This window comes from Ips typographus, linkage group LG5 (assembly GCF_016097725.1).
Source record: "Ips typographus isolate SLU linkage group LG5, UJ_Ityp_2.0, whole genome shotgun sequence".
Taxonomy (NCBI): domain Eukaryota; kingdom Metazoa; phylum Arthropoda; class Insecta; order Coleoptera; family Curculionidae; genus Ips; species Ips typographus.
The window spans coordinates 3634394-3650755 of NC_138426.1; the positions used below are offsets into that span (position 1 = coordinate 3634394).

The 16362-nt window shown below is 35.0% G+C and overlaps 2 protein-coding genes across 6 annotated transcripts in view; one reads left to right on the top strand and one right to left on the bottom strand.

The window, feature by feature from the left end:
- Positions 1–9257, bottom strand: part of LOC145729840 (uncharacterized) — a 52640-nt gene extending 43383 nt beyond the window's left edge. The window contains exons 1-2 of one of the 2 annotated variants that reach the window (XM_081980764.1): positions 8479–9252; positions 6494–7000 (exon numbers count right to left, since the gene is read on the bottom strand). In XM_081980764.1, the coding sequence (XP_081836890.1) occupies positions 6506–7000; positions 8479–9204 (1221 nt within the window). In that variant the 5' untranslated portion in view covers positions 9205–9252 and the 3' untranslated portion in view covers positions 6494–6505. Of the gene's footprint in view, positions 1–6493; positions 7001–8478 lie in introns of those variants that run through there. The other variant, XM_081980765.1, reaches the window with a different exon arrangement.
- Positions 9258–13273: 4016 nt separating this feature from the next.
- LOC145729587 (diuretic hormone receptor-like) overlaps positions 13274–16362 on the top strand; it is a 236468-nt gene continuing 233379 nt past the window's right edge. For 2 of the 4 annotated variants that reach the window (XM_081980407.1, XM_081980404.1), the window contains exon 1: positions 13292–13626. The gene's annotated coding sequence lies outside the window, so the exon portion shown is untranslated. Of the gene's footprint in view, positions 13627–16362 lie in introns of all 4 variants that reach the window. The other 2 variants (XM_081980409.1, XM_081980408.1) reach the window with 2 other exon arrangements.

Sequence of the window (16362 nt, forward strand, 5' to 3'; positions counted from 1 at the left end):
GCCAAATGATTAAAGCTGCAAGGTCATCTGATTATATTTTTATAAACCTCTCAATCTAGGCTATCTTTTTCCTTCCTTGATTTTTGGCGTAACTCTTCAAGTAACCGAGTTATACCGGGTTAAAGCAACCAACCATTTAGTCTTCAAAGGGGAATTTTGAGACCCTGTAGCGGCAAAACCGTCAAAATTACCAGGTCATGTGACCATATTTTTAAAAACCTCATACTCTGGACTATTTTTCCTCTTTTGATTTTTTGACGTATATTGTCAAATAACCGAGTTATTTAGGGTTAAAGTAAAAGTAGTCAAAACTACTCAATTGGTCTGCAAAGGGAAATGTTAAGGCTCTCTAGCTGCCAAACCGTCAAAGTTACCAGGACATGTAAACATATTTTTGAAAACCCCATACGCTGGACTATCTTTTACCTTCCTTGACTTTTTGACTTAAATTGTCAAATAACCGAGTTATACAGGGTTGAAGCAAAAGTAGTAACACTTTTTTGGTCTGCAAAGTGTACATTTGACGCCCTCTAGCGGCGAAACTATTCAACCAATCAACTAATGTTGCATATCGATGGAAAGCCCATTTCATTGGCTATCCATCTACATGTAAAAATCTATTCCTTGTTGGTCAAATAAGGCAGTTATTCAGACTCAAACAACAAAGAGTTAACAAAGTAAATGAAGAAAACATAAATGAATTTTATTTTGGTTTGGGCAATTTGACAGCTCGGCGGCCATTTTGTTTTTGTGACTGTTGACACTTAAATGACAGACAGCACCTTAAAAATAGGCAGACAAACGTCACAACTGTCAAACCTATAAAACTTATTAACCTATAAAATAAATTTCAGCAAATGTACACACATTCCAGCGTTTTAAGCATGATAGTTTGACAGCTTTATGGGACACGTTTTGACAGTCACGACAGTTCAAAGTACATGCAAAATAGACTGTCAACTGTCAGAAATCCCACTCATGACGCTGTAAAGTTCATCAAACATGGTCGTGTTGGTTTTCCGGTGTTTGTGGTAGTTTTATAGCTTTATATGGCGCGGATTTTGACGGTTGCACTTTGATCTGACACGTGTCAAAGCTACACTCACGCAGTATTAGATTGGAAACGTCACGTGCGCATTTTCAAAAAACGTTTGAAACACCCTGTATACTAGGGCGTTTCAGGACAAAACCCAATATTGCAATTCTCATTATTAGTATGATTGTGATACAGGGAGTGTGATTAAAATAGTGGGTTTTATGCTTTCATGTTCGAGTTGGATGGGTGACAGCTGTCAACTGTCAGAACTTCTGTTCAAGGCGTATACTGCTTACGGTGAGTCCTAACTGAACACTGGCAAAATATTAATTCGACTGGTTTTTATAGTTCTATGAACCAAAATTTGACAGTTTCTCTCTAAGTGACAGCTGTCAAATGACACTCCTACTGAATAATTACGTCACAACTGTCAAATAATTAACCATAAACATCTAAAGTGTGTTTATGTGGCGTTTCGCTTAAGCTGTTCCAGAATAACCCTTGTTGGACTTTACAGCTCCATATATAGAATTTTTGACAGTTGCGCTATATGTGACAGCTGTCAAATTACATCCTACACACAGAAACATGTCGTAAATGTTACAAATACAACCATAGACCTGTAAAGTATAGTTTTATTTGCGTTTTACCTAACCTGCAGCAGTATAACCAAAAATGCACTTTATAGCTCTATGAACCCATTTTTGACAGTTGCACCTGTATGTGTCAGTTGTCAATCCTGAAAACAAAAATACGTTTCAACCGATGTCAACTGTCAAAACTTTTGCTAAACTGTCAGAAAACTGTACGTTTAAACAATGTACCTTACATCGCTCATTTTTTGAGAGTTGTTAGTAAGTGATATCTATCAAATTCGGTTCTAAAGTGAAAGCTACGTCACGACTGTCAAAACTGGCGAGTTTGACAGTGAAAGCTTTTTGAAAGCTCATTTTATTCGCAATGCATCGATATATAAAACTATACACCGTTACAGTCAAATAAGAGAGTTATTCAGGGTTCAATAACAAGGTGGACAAAACATGAGTAGAATTTTAGTTAACTTTAACGCCCCTTGAGGTCTAAACGGGTAAACCTACAACCAAGAAAGTATATATATTTGAAAAGCTCATTTCATTCCCAATCCATCGACATATAAAATTGCACACCTTTACAGTCAAATAAGTGAGTTATTCAGGGTTAAATAACAAGGTGGACAAAACATGAGTAGAACATTTTATTTAACTTTAACGCCCCTTGAGGTCTAAACGGGTAAACCTACAACCAAGAAAGTATATATATTTGAAAAGCTCATTTCATTCCCAATCCATCGAAATATAAAATTGCACACCTTGACAGTCAAATAAGTGAGTTATTCAGGGTTAAATAACAAGGTGGACAAAACATGAGTAGAACATTTTAGTTAAATTTAACGCCCCTTGAGGGTTAAACGGGTAAACCTACAACCAAGAAAGTATATATATTTAAAAAGCTCATTTCATTCCCAATCCATCGACATATAAAATTGCACACCTTTACAGTCAAATAAGTGAGTTATTCAGGGTTAAATAACAAGGTGGACAAAACATGAGTAGAACATTTTAGTTAACTTTAACGCCCCTTGAGGGCTAAACGGGTAAACCTACAACCAAGAAAGTATATATATTTAAAAAGCTCATTTCATTCCCAATCCATCGACATATAAAATTGCACACCATTACAGTTAAATAAGTGAGTTATTCAGGGTTAAATAACAAGGTGGACAAAACATGCGTAGAAAATTTTAGTTAACTTTAACGCCCCTTGAGGTCTAAACGGGTAAACCTACAACCAAGAAAGTATATATATTTGAAAAGCTCATTTCATTCCCAATCCATCGACATATAAAATTGCACACCTTTACAGTCAAATAAGTGAGTTATTCAGGGTTAAATAACAAGGTGGACAAAACATGAGTAGAACATTTTAGTTAACTTTAACGCCCCTTGAGGGCTAAACGGGTAAACCTACAACCAAGAAAGTATATATATTTAAAAAGCTCATTTCATTCCCAATCCATCGACATATAAAATTGCACACCATTACAGTTAAATAAGTGAGTTATTCAGGGTTAAATAACAAGGTGGACAAAACATGCGTAGAAAATTTTAGTTAACTTTAACGCCCCTTGAGGTCTAAACGGGTAAACCTACAACCAAGAAAGTATATATATTTGAAAAGCTCATTTCATTCCCAATCCATCGACATATAAAATTGCACACCTTTACAGTCAAATAAGTGAGTTATTCAGGGTTAAATAACAAGGTGGACAAAACATGAGTAGAACATTTTAGTTAAATTTAACGCCCCTTGAGGGTTAAACGGGTAAACCTACAACCAAGAAAGTATATATATTTAAAAAGCTCATTTCATTCCCAATCCATCGACATATAAAATTGCACACCAATACAGTCAAATAAGAGAGTTATTCTTGGTTGAATAACAACGTGCACGAAAATTGAGCGAAAAACTTTAACGCCCCCTGGGGGCCAAACGACTAAACATTTAACCAGAAAAGTATATACATTTGGAAAGCTCATTTCAATGCCAATTCATCGACATATAAAACTCCATACCTTTACAGTCAAATAATTAAGTTATTCACTCAGAAAAAAATTGTTTAAAACTCCACTGGACTAAAACAAGCAATTTGAACATTGAAAACTGATTTCATGTGGTAATTAAGTCCATTTTTGCATACGAACCTTCGACGCAATTAACGTAAAATGCATTAATCAAGTAAAAACGTTTCAAGCAAATTTGAGCCTTCCTGACTCTAAAGCGAATTTCTCGTTTCGGTACTAGTTACGACAAAATCACCTTGTATCATCCTGGTAGCCAATGAAATTCTCTACATTTCGTCATAATTCGACCAAGATTTTGTCATAACTCGTTTATTTGAAAGATTCTGCATAGACCCACCGTATGACAAAAGAAAGCTAATGAATGGGGCTGTCACGTGACGTTGATTTGGCTAGGCTAAGTTGTACCGTTTGTCCGCTAGGGGTCGTCAAAGTTGACTCAAACTGCTCGTACATTTTTGTAAATATCTCGGTAACGATCAAAGTTAGAGATGTAAAATTTTTACCATGAATGTATCTGGGTAAAACCCAACTCTTTCAACTTTCTTTCATTTTTAGGTACAAAATACGTCAAAATCATTCTATAGGATTCTGGTAGCTTGGGGTTGATCGATACGCCCATCCCTACTAGGAATCGATTTAGCACAGTCATTCACAGCCAACTAGACAAACAATTACATAAATTACAGTAAATAATAGGATCATAGGCGGCCTTGAATGGTATTTACCAGGGTTACTCGACAATTAATAAAATGTAGCCATTCAATTATTTTAATTTAGAAAAACAGTGAGGTTATACAGGGTGAACAAATAAAATAGCATATACAGGGCGGGTCAAAAAAAGTGTGGCAACATTGGATCAGCGTGAAAGTGGATGTGTAGATCCTCTCCTTATGTAAATAATACTGCATTGTGTAAATTGAACTGAAAGGGAGTTTGAAGCTTGTAGCCTTCTAGCGGCCAAACTATTGAACCAATCAATATATTGTATATCAGTAGAAAGTCCATTTCATTGGCTATCAATCAACATATTATACTTTGTTAGTCAAATATGACAGTTATTCAGGTTTAAACGAAACAGTGCATGAAAAATTAGTGTGGATGATATAAGTGAACTTTATTTTGATTGAGGTAATTTGACAGTCTCGCCGCCATTTTGGTTTTTTGACAGTAAACACTTTAATAACAGGCAGCATCTTAAAAACAAACAGGCAAACGTCACAACTCGACTTTTTAACGTATAAATATATTTTATAGTTTTATGGTTTTATGACACGGATTTTGACGGTTGACACAATTACGACAAACTAATCTGCATCTGAGACAGACTGTCAAATGTCACATATGTCATAAATACCACCCATAGAGCTATAAATGGAATCAGCGCAACTCTAACAGCGTGTTTTAGTTTCCCAGAAAGTTTTGTACATTTATCGCTTTATGGAAGGGATTTTGACAGTTGACACACTTACGACAGACTAATTTGTGTCTGAAACAAACTGTCAAATGTAACATCTGTCAAAATTACTAATTGTAGAGCTATAAAATGGAGTCGGCGTAATTCAAAATGCGTGTATTAGTTTCCAAAGAAGTAAAATAGTTTTATCGTTTTATCACACGGATTTTGACAGTTGACACTATTACGACAAACTAATCTATATCTGAGACAGACGATCAAATGTCACATATGTCTAAAATACCATTCATAGAGCTATAAAATGGAATCAGCGCAACTTTAACAGCGCGTTTTAGTTTCCAAGAAAGTTTTGCACTTTTATCGCTTTATGGAAGGGATTTTGACAGTTGACACACTTACGACAGACTAATTTGTGTCTGAAACAGACTGTCAAATGTAACATCTGTCAAAATTACTAATTGTAGAGCTATAAAATGGAGTCAGCGTAATTCAAAATGCGTGTATTATTTTCCCAAGAAGTTTTATGGTTTTATGACACGGATTTTGACAGTTGACACAATTACGACAAACTAATCTTCATCTGAAACAGACTGTCAAATGTCACATATGTCAAAAATACCACCAATAGAGCTATAAAATGAAATCAGCGCAACTCTAACAGCGTGTTTTTGTTTTCAAGAAAGTTTTGTATTTTTATCGCTTTATGGAAGGGATTTTGACAGTTGACACATTTACGACAGACTAATTTGCGTCTGAAACAGACTATCAAACGGCACATCTGTCAAAATGACTACTCGTAGAGCTAGAAAATGGAGTCGGCGTAATTAAAAATGCGTGTATTACTTTCCAAAGAAGTTTTATAGTTTTATGGTTTTATGACACGGCCGTTGACAGTTGACACAAATACGATAAACTAATCTGCATCTGAGACAGACTGTCAAATGTCACATATGTCAAAAATACCACCCATAGAGCAATAAAATGGAATCAGCGAAATTAAAAAATTGTTGAGTGTATTAGTTTCCAAGAATGTTTTGTACTTTTATAGCTTTTTGATACGGATTTTGACAGTTGACACAATAATGACAAACTAATTTTCGTCTGAGACAGACTGTCAAACCTCACATATGTCAAAAATACAATTCATGGAGCTATTAAATTGAAACAGCATAAGTCAAAATGAGTGTATCAGTTTCCAAGACAGTTTTGTATTTTTACCGCTTTAAGGGATTTTGACAGTTTTTAATTGTTTTGCAGTTTTTTGACAATTGACAGCTGTCAAACTTGTCAACTGTCGGCCAGTAAAGTGACGGTTGTGAGGTATAATGACAAGGCCGGAGAAACAGCTGAGAACAGGGAAGGATACTTGCTGTTAAATTAGTGTATACAGAGTCCCATTTAAGTGCAACAATAAAAATCAAGTTGGTTTAATGTCTATATTGACACTTCAGTATGTTTTTTGACATATTTATCTTCGCTTAACACACCAAACTCGTAGGCGTGCGTCAAAATGTCACGCGTGCGCGTCTTGTAACTGTCACTCTCGTACACTTGACGCATCAGTTCTTGCCAAAATTTGACAGTCGCCTCTGACATTTCCAAGCTGTCATCTGTCAAATATTCGGCGTACTTGGATTTGTCCAGAAGTTTCATTTGTAGAATGAAAATTGACAGAATCACTCCCAGTAAAGCGTGACGTTTCCAATCGTCGACTAAGGCTTGGTACGGAAAGATTTCAGTGGAATTGAGGCCTAACGACTTTAAAATGCCGGTGAGGGTGGTGTGGTATAAGGTGAGGTACTGCTCCAAATGATCCAGATCAGTTTTTGATGCGGAGGAGTAGAAAAAGTAGGACAAATCGTGCACCGGAGTAGTTTCCCTCGCCATTTGAAAGTCGATCAGTTTAACGTCTTCCAGGTCGCCATTTTCCTTGAAAAAAACAAATTACATTTGACAGGTGACACAATGACAACACACAGTTTTAGCTCAGCTTAATTCACAGCCACGTGACCATTTTTTAATTGACGCCCTGCGTAAATGATTTTCCAAAAACTCTAATGTGACTGGTGACATTTGACAGTTCACAGTTTTGACAAACGTCACACCTCAGTAATAGTAGATGTCATGGTCACGTGACCATTTTTCTCAATTTCTGTTTGGCATTTTGAGGATTTATTCATAAAAATGACGGCCTCAATTTTCCAGATCACGTGATTGAATTTTGACATTTTAACGTCAGTTACAGCAAATTCTTTGTAAGGTCGCCAAATTGAGCATTTTTCTTAAAATTACTTGAAAATGAGTAATAATGTTATTTAGGCGGCGTTGTCAAATTGACCAATTTCTTAATTTGGTATTAAATTTTTGCTACGTTGCCAAAATACAGATTTTTCGAATTTAGAACCAAATTTTTACAGTGTTACTAAAATGACGGTTTTTTTCTATTTTAATAATAAATTTATGCAGTGTTGCTAAAGTGGCAATTTTTCTAATTTAGTGCCAAACTTTTGCAATGTTGCCAAAGTGACAGTTTTTCTAATTTAGTATTAAATTTGTACAGTGTTTCCCAATTGACGATTTTCTTAATTTAACGCCAAATTTTGCAGTGTCGCCAAAGTGTCAACCTTTCCAATTTAGAACCAAATTTTTTTTTAGTTTCAAATTTTTGCAATTGACAGTTTTCCTAATTTAGTGCCAAATTTTTACAGTGTTGCGAAACTGTCAATTTTCCTAATTTATTACCCAATATTTACAGTGTTGCCGAACTGACGGTTTTTATGAATTTAATATCAAATTTGTGCGTCAAGTGTCTGTGTACATTTTTCTAATTCATAGCCAAAATTTTGCAATGTTGCCAAACTGACATTGTCAAACGGACGTTTTTTAAAATTTAAAGCCAGATTTTGCAATGCTGTCAAACTGGTCATTTTCGGCATTTAGAACCAAATTATAGCAACGTTGCCAAACTGACATTTAACCCGACTTTTGCAATGTTTCGAAACGGACAATTTAAACAGCTTTGCAACGTTGCCAAACTGGAATTTTTGTAATTTTGTACCAAACTTTTGCCACGTTACCAAATTAGGCAATTTTCTAATTTATTACCCAGTTTTTTGCAATGTTGTCAAATTGGTCAGTTTCGGAATTTAGAATCCAATTTTAGCAACGTTGCCAAACCGGTAATTTTCCTAATTTATTACCAAATATTTGCAACGTTGTCACACTGACATTTCCCTAAAAAATCACTGTCAAAAGTGTCAGTTACGTCACTTGTCAATTGTCTCTAAGAGTTTGATGGGACCGGTATTATTTGTTTACTATTTTATACCGGGTATCTCACAGAATTTTCTCTTTGGTTTGACGGTTACAACTTGGGACACCCTGTACAACAAGCCAGTTTTACTTACGGAATACTTAAACAACATATTATTGGACCAACCGTCTCCATGGGCGATACAAGCGTAATTTCCATGGTACTGGAACGATTCGCGGGTGATAGGGATGGGCTGATCGAACAATTTGGCGGCAACGCGACGCACATCACTATCAGCTGTCAAATTTTTTACAGATCGCCCCAACCCCTCCACCAAACTGTGTTGAGTGTACTCATTTCGTACAAACTCTTCGCTAATGTCCTTGAAACCGTTTTTAAGGTTATGGTACGCCTCAAAATTGAGGTGTTTGAGTGCGAGGGTGAGTCCATGCAGTTTGGCGTACACCTCAAAAACTTTCCTCAAATGTGCGTCATCCATGCAAACTGTCTTGTCCAGCATTTTGTAACCTTTTGGTTGTAAGTGTTCGATGGCTATGAAACGGTTTGAGGAGTCCAAATTTGAGGTTAGGTATTCTGCGACGTTGTTAAATCCACCCAATTTCCTCAATTCTGGCAACAGTTTGGAGTAAAAGAGAATCTCGTTGCTGAAAATCGCCTCGCACTCAAAATCATACACTGGCGCCATCTTGACGGCCACTTTAGTAGTTTCTCCGGTGTCTTTGTCGATGATGTCGCCTTGGTAGAAGGTGGACAAAAAACCATCGCCTACTAGGGCTGTAGTGTCGGGCTTAACCTCAAAATTTGTCAAATTTTTGGCCAGAGCCGCCTGATTCAAAATGGCCGCGATATTGGAACTCATTTCGTGGTTATGTGGTACCGCTCTGAAAAATCAAAAACAACTGGCTGTTTTATACGGTATCAGCTTTACACAAATAACTTGCTAAAAGTAAACGTACTTTGTTTACTAGAGATGTGCTTGTTTGATCGATTGTTAGTTAGTTGTCGATCCTGAGTGCACTACTTGGTTTTTACGGCTTATTTGAGTGGAATTGTAAGGACTTTTATATGTCGATGGATAGCCAGTGAAATGGGCTTTCCAAACATATACCTACTTTAGTTTGAGAGTTCCGTTGTTTAACGGGTTAGATGGTAAACATTTCAAATTTGTTAACTGAAAAGTTTTCGAGATATCAACAAAAATTATTGAAAAAAAAAAAAACGACCAATTTTGACGCCCTCTAGTGGTTTTTCGTAAACTGCCGCCATTTTTAAATTGACCTTGAAAATATACCTTTGTGGTTTTTCAAGGTCCTAAAAACGTGGTAATCAATCAGTTTCCTAATTTTGATATATCTTATCTTGAACAAAATAACAACACTGTAATGTTGTCAGACTGTCATTTTAGGCCAAAATAAACAAATTTTAACTTTATCACATTTCTAGTGTTTTAAATAAGTTTTGCTGTTTTATAGCTCTATGGAACTGATTTTACTGATTTACGTTAAAAACAAGACACAGTGCGTCTCATCCGTCTGTCAAATGTCAAAACTCTCAAAATTCCACTCATAAAAGTCTAAAATGCATTTAATTTGAGTATCATCATATTTATAGTGTTTTGCTGTTTTCTAGCTCTATGGAACTGATTTTTGACATTTGTCACGTTTAAAATAAATCACAGTGCGTCTCATCCAGACTGTGAAAAGTCACACCTGTCAAAATTTCACTCATAAAGGTCTAAAATGCATTTCATTTAGATTTTATTACGTCTCTAGTGTTTTAAATAAGTTTTTCTGTTTTATAGCTCTAGGGAACTGATTTTTGACAGTTGTCACGTTAAAAACAAATCACAGTGCGTCTCATCCGCCTGTCAAACGTCAAAACTCTCAAAATTCCACTCATAAAAGTCTAAAATGCATTTAATTTGAATTTCATCACATTTATAGTGTTTTTCTGTTTTCTAGCTCTATGGAACTAATTTTTGACAGTTGTCATGTTAAAAATAAATCACAGTGCGTCTCATCCAGACTGTGAAACGTCACACCTGTCAAAATGTCACTCATAAAGGTCTAAAATGCATTTCATTTAGATTTTATTACGTCTCTAGTGTTTTAAATAAGTTTTGTTGTTTTATAGCTCTATGGAACTGATTTTTGACAGTTGTCAAGTTAAAAACAAGACACAGTGCGTCTCATCCGCCTGCCAAAAGTCACAACTCTCAAAATTCCACTAATAAAAGTCTAAAATGCATTTAATTTGAATTTCATCACATTTATAGTGTTTTGCTGTTTTCTAGCTGTATGGAACTAATTTTTGACAGTTGTCATGTTAAAAATAAATCACAGTGCGTCTCATCCGGCTGTTAAACGTCACAACTCTCAAAATTCCACTCATAAAGGTCTAAAATGCATTTCATTTAGATTTTATTACGTCTCTAGTGTTTTAAATAAGTTTTTCTGTTTTATAGCTCTAGGGAACTGATTTTTGACAGTTGTCACGTTAAAAACAAATCACAGTGCGTCTCATCCGCCTGTCAAACGTCAAAACTCTCAAAATTCCACTCATAAAAGTCTAAAATGCATTTAATTTGAATTTCATCACATTTATAGTGTTTTTCTGTTTTCTAGCTCTATGGAACTAATTTTTGACAGTTGTCATGTTAAAAATAAATCACAGTGCGTCTCATCCAGACTGTGAAACGTCACACCTGTCAAAATGTCACTCATAAAGGTCTAAAATGCATTTCATTTAGATTTTATTACGTCTCTAGTGTTTTAAATAAGTTTTGTTGTTTTATAGCTCTATGGAACTGATTTTTGACAGTTGTCAAGTTAAAAACAAGACACAGTGCGTCTCATCCGCCTGCCAAAAGTCACAACTCTCAAAATTCCACTAATAAAAGTCTAAAATGCATTTAATTTGAATTTCATCACATTTATAGTGTTTTGCTGTTTTCTAGCTGTATGGAACTAATTTTTGACAGTTGTCATGTTAAAAATAAATCACAGTGCGTCTCATCCGGCTGTTAAACGTCACAACTCTCAAAATTCCACTCATAAAGGTCTAAAATGCATTTAATTTGAATTTCATCACATTTCTAATGTTTTAAATAAGTTTTGCTGTTTTATAGCTCTATGGAACTGATTTTTGACAGTTGTCACGTTAAAAACAAGACACAGTGCGTCTCGTCCGTCTGTCAAATGTCAAAACTCTCAAAATTCCACTCATAAAAGTCTAAAATGCATTTAATTTGAATATCATCAGATTTATAGTGTTTTGCTGTTTTCTAGCTCTATGGAACTGATTTTTGACAGTTGTCACGTTAAAAATAAATCACAGTGCGTCTCATCCGGACTGTAAAACGTCACACCTGTCAAAATTTCACTCATAAAGGTCTAAAATGCATTTCATTTAGATTTTATTACGTCTCTAGTGTTTTAAATAAGTTTTTCTGTTTTATAGCTCTATGGAACTGATTTTTGACAGTTGTCACGTTAAAAACAAATCACAGTGTGTCTCATCCGCCTGTCAAACGTGAAAACTCTCAAAATTCCACCCATAAAGGTCTAAAATGCATTTCATTTAGATTTTATTACGTCTCTAGTGCTTTAAATAAGTTTTTCTGTTTTATAGCTCTATGGAACTGATTTTTGACAGTTGTCACGTTAAAAACAAGACACAGTGCGTCTCTGCCGGCTGTCAAACGTCACAACTCTCAAAATTCCACTCATAAAGGTCTAAAATGCATTTAATTTGAATTTCATCCCATTTCTAGTGTTTTGCTGTTTTCTAGCTCTATGGAACTGATTTTTGACAGTTGTTACGTCAAAAACAAGACACAGTGCGTCTCATCCGGCTGTCAAACGTCACAACTTTCAAAATTCCACTCATAAAGGTCTAAAATGCTTTTAATTTGAATTTCATCACATTTATTGAGACTTGCTGTTTTCTAACTTTATGGAACTAATTTTTGACAGTTGTCACGTTAAAAACAAATCACAGTGAGTCTCATCCGGCTGTCAAACGTCACAACTCTCAAAATTCCACTCATAAAGGTCTAAAATGCATTTAATTTACATTTTTTTACGTCTCTAGAGTTTTAAAAAGTGTTTTATAGTTCTACGGAAGTGATTTTTGATAGTTCAAAATAAATCACAGTGTGTCTCATCCGGACATATTGTAACATAGAAATTACCGTTACCAAATATTGCCCCGGTCTCCCCCAGTACAATGTCTGTGCAAGCAAGATCGGCGAATTGAGGTTATGATGTGGGTATAAATACAGCACCAAAACCACGTACAAATCACGAAACTCTGGGGTCTTCCCAGACAATCGAAAGACTACAATAATAATAGTTTAGCATAGTTAGTTATGTATTGTGAGTGGGCATAATCTGCCCTCCACCGCTACCGCAGGTCAATTGTGGCTCACACATAAGTTATAGCTCATTCAGAATATTTGACTCCCTGAGGAATCGAATAACTGCTCTGGGTGAGAGGTTGTCCAAATTTCCTGAGCGTACATCCGCTCGTCCAAATATGAAGAACCTGGAGTTGGACAAAGCCCCAAAGTGGCATTGGACAAAGACCACCAGCGGCATTCGGCGTCTTCCGCCAGGCTTATCCGGTGCATGTGAGCCCTTAGCTGATAGTGACCGGTGTACAGCGCCGTCCCTGCCCTCAGGTGTAGTCTGCTGAGTTGCAGGAGATTGTTGGTCCTGTTCTTATGAACTCTTTGGAGTGAGCCAACAAATTTCAAACTTTGTCATCGATCAGTAAAGCTTACTGTTCTTGATACTTAATATACTAATCACTATTATTTATGATTATAAGCAGGAATCACCGGGGATTCGAGTGAGACTGTTCGGCGAATGGCGTACAAGTATAGCGTGTTTTATTTAAATGTGATATCAAAGTGATATTATATACAATATCTCGAAATGTTTTCGTCAGTATCGCAAAGGACCGGGTTACAAAATTTCATTAATGAGATTGTTTTTACTTCTTTTTGGCGGATGAATAGCGGACTTGAATCAATCGGTGTTTATCTTTTCGGGTCTTTGAGATCACAAAATTGGCTACTTTTCTCTCTTAAAAATTTGTATTTGCCGACCTAATGTGAGTAAACAATAACATTCTAAACAAACCGAGTGATAAACGATTTAGACAGTCGTCTACTGAACCTCGTGCGCGAATATTTCCAAGAACCTTACTCTAGTGAGTGTGTTTTAAGTGTTTCGGTTGCAGAAAGGTTCTTAGTTGAATTAAAATAGTGTTCTTAAAGGTTAGTATTTAATTTTAATTTGAAAGTAACACAAATATTAATAAAATTTTGCTTTATATAGTGTAATATTTTATTTCAAATTTTTATAAACTGTACTTACTAGGAAAGTGTTGATTTAGTGGGATCATAATAAATAAGTAAATAACCAAATAATTATACGTGTATTTGATGTGTATATTCTGGATCACACTTGTTACATCATTTTGAATAAATTACTGCATCAAAAACTTATTATCAAGCCTTGAGACACTACTAAAGTAAATAATTGCATTTCAAGGTTCAGTGTATTATCTTTACATTAGTTAAATCGACACCATAACGTTTTCCGTTTTTGCAATTAATAATAATTCTATCATGCTGCTCAATTTGGTCAGTCAATAAGTCGGTTAGTAAAAGACACCTTTGATATAATTAAATCAATTAGTATCAACGATCAAAAAAGGTTTTAATTGCACTATTAGTATTTGGTGGGTGACTAATTCTGGCATTTAAGGTGACGGAATTGTATACAGATTGTATGTTATACAGAGTGTCCCAAATGTACAAGTTAGCAGAAATAAGTATTGCATTTATTAGTTAAAACATTGATGAACAATTAGTAAACAAAATGCATTTTGTGTGTGTTTTTTAAATTTTAGCAAAAGTAGAATAGTAAAAAGTCAGCTAATCAAAGAAAGCTTTAGAATAACCACTGACTGTTATTGAACTCAATTGGTTGGTTATGTTGTACCACTTCTTGAGAAAATAAATTATGTGGTACAAATTAACAGAAAAAGAGTATCACATACTCAAAAAATTTTAAATGCAAAATAAAAAACCTTTATTTAGTACCATCAGTCAAAACAATAAAATGGTAATGGAACACCCTGAATATTATTTAATTTTTGAAAAGACCTTAAAATTACCATTCTAATGACATATAATACTTGATATTTGAATTTTTTTCGAGGGGTACCACGTAACCAACTTTTTTGTGTTGAATTGACATTAACATTTCCAAAACAACTTAAAACAGTCATTTTCTTACTCCAAGTGGGTTTGACAATGCATGACGTACAATGGCAGCTAACGGAAGAGGGTAAACGGCGATTTTCCTGCGCCTAAAAACCGGAACTTCTCGGCTAAGGGAATGAACCCGAACAGAAAATTCTGGTCCTCCAGTTCTTGAGGGTTGAGCGGAAGGAGCTAGTTATGGAAACTGCACGTATGCATCGGAGTCAAACTGGTCAACTTAGAAGACGAAACTCGCAACGAAAGTGAATTATGAATATTAGGACATGGAACGTGCTTAGCTGGTACAGAACGGAAGCTGCTAACAGTGCCATACAACAACTCGTGGCGGTACAGGAGTTGAGGTGGCATGATAGCGGAAACCTGAGAATAAGTGGATCTGTGGTATTTTTTAGTGGAAATCAGTATGGACGACATGAGGGTGGAACTGGTTTCGTCATAAAAGAGCAACTTGTGGACAGTATTCTGAATTTTGAACCCATAAGTGATAAAGGCTCTGCTACATACGAATAAAGGCACATTGGTATAACATATCCTTACTATCAGTATACGTTCCCACAGAAGACAAAGGACTAAGTCACTAAGGACTCCTTCTACGACTTACTTGAAAGAACAGTAGAAAGCTTGCTCAAACAGGATATGATATTACTATGCGGGGATTTCAACGCAATAATAGGTAAAGAACCAATCTTAAGACCGACAATAGGTCCAACATAGCCTTCACAATATATCCAACGACATCGGACAAAGACTAATAGAATTACCATGTGGCTTGTAACTAGATCGACCATGTTGTGGTGGACGACATGGGAGCAATGTCTTAGATGTGAGAAGCCTTAGAGGAGTAGACGGAGACACAGATCATTTCTTGGTAATATATCGAGTAGGAAAAACCAAAAAACTAATTTATTTATTTTGCATTTTTAAGCAAATTTTCATGATTTTGAACTTGAAATACAGTTTTTAAAGAAAGTTTGAAAGACGGATTTAGTTTATTTGCATGATTTTCAAGTCAATATCTGGTTTTAAAGTAAATTTTTAATCAAAATATGTCAATTTCACGTTGAAAATTTTAAAAATTGACTTGAACTACATTTTGAAGTCAATATTTATTGTTTTCAACTTCAAATGCAATTTTTATGTCGATTTCCAAGGTTTTCAAGTCAATATCTGGTTTTTAGATCAATTTTTTACCGAAATATGTCGATTTTAAGGCAAAAACCTCGAAAATTCACTCGATAGACTAATTTTGCATTTCCAAGTCAATTTTCATGATTTCAACGTGAAATGTAGTTTTTAAGTGGATTTTCAAAGTTTTATAGACGGATTTACTGTTTTAAAGTCCATTTTCATGATTTTCAAGTCAATAGAAGGTTTTTAAGTCAATTTTCAACCGAAATGTCGATTTCACGTCACAAACCTCAAAAATTGTCTTGTTACACTACATTTCCAAGTCAATTTTCATAATTTTCAACCTGAAAAGCCAGTTTTCAAGACAATTTTCAAGGTTTTAAACACGAATTTAGTGTTTTAAAGTTTATTTTCATAATTTTCAGGTTATTTATTTGGTATTTTTTAAGACAATTTTTAACGGAAATTTTTTAATTTTGTTACAAATCTTGAAATATTGTAATTTTATATTTTTGAGCAAATTTTTTTATTTTCAACTTCAAATGCAGTTTTCAAGTCAATACCTGCTTTTTAGGTAAATTTTTAACAGACATG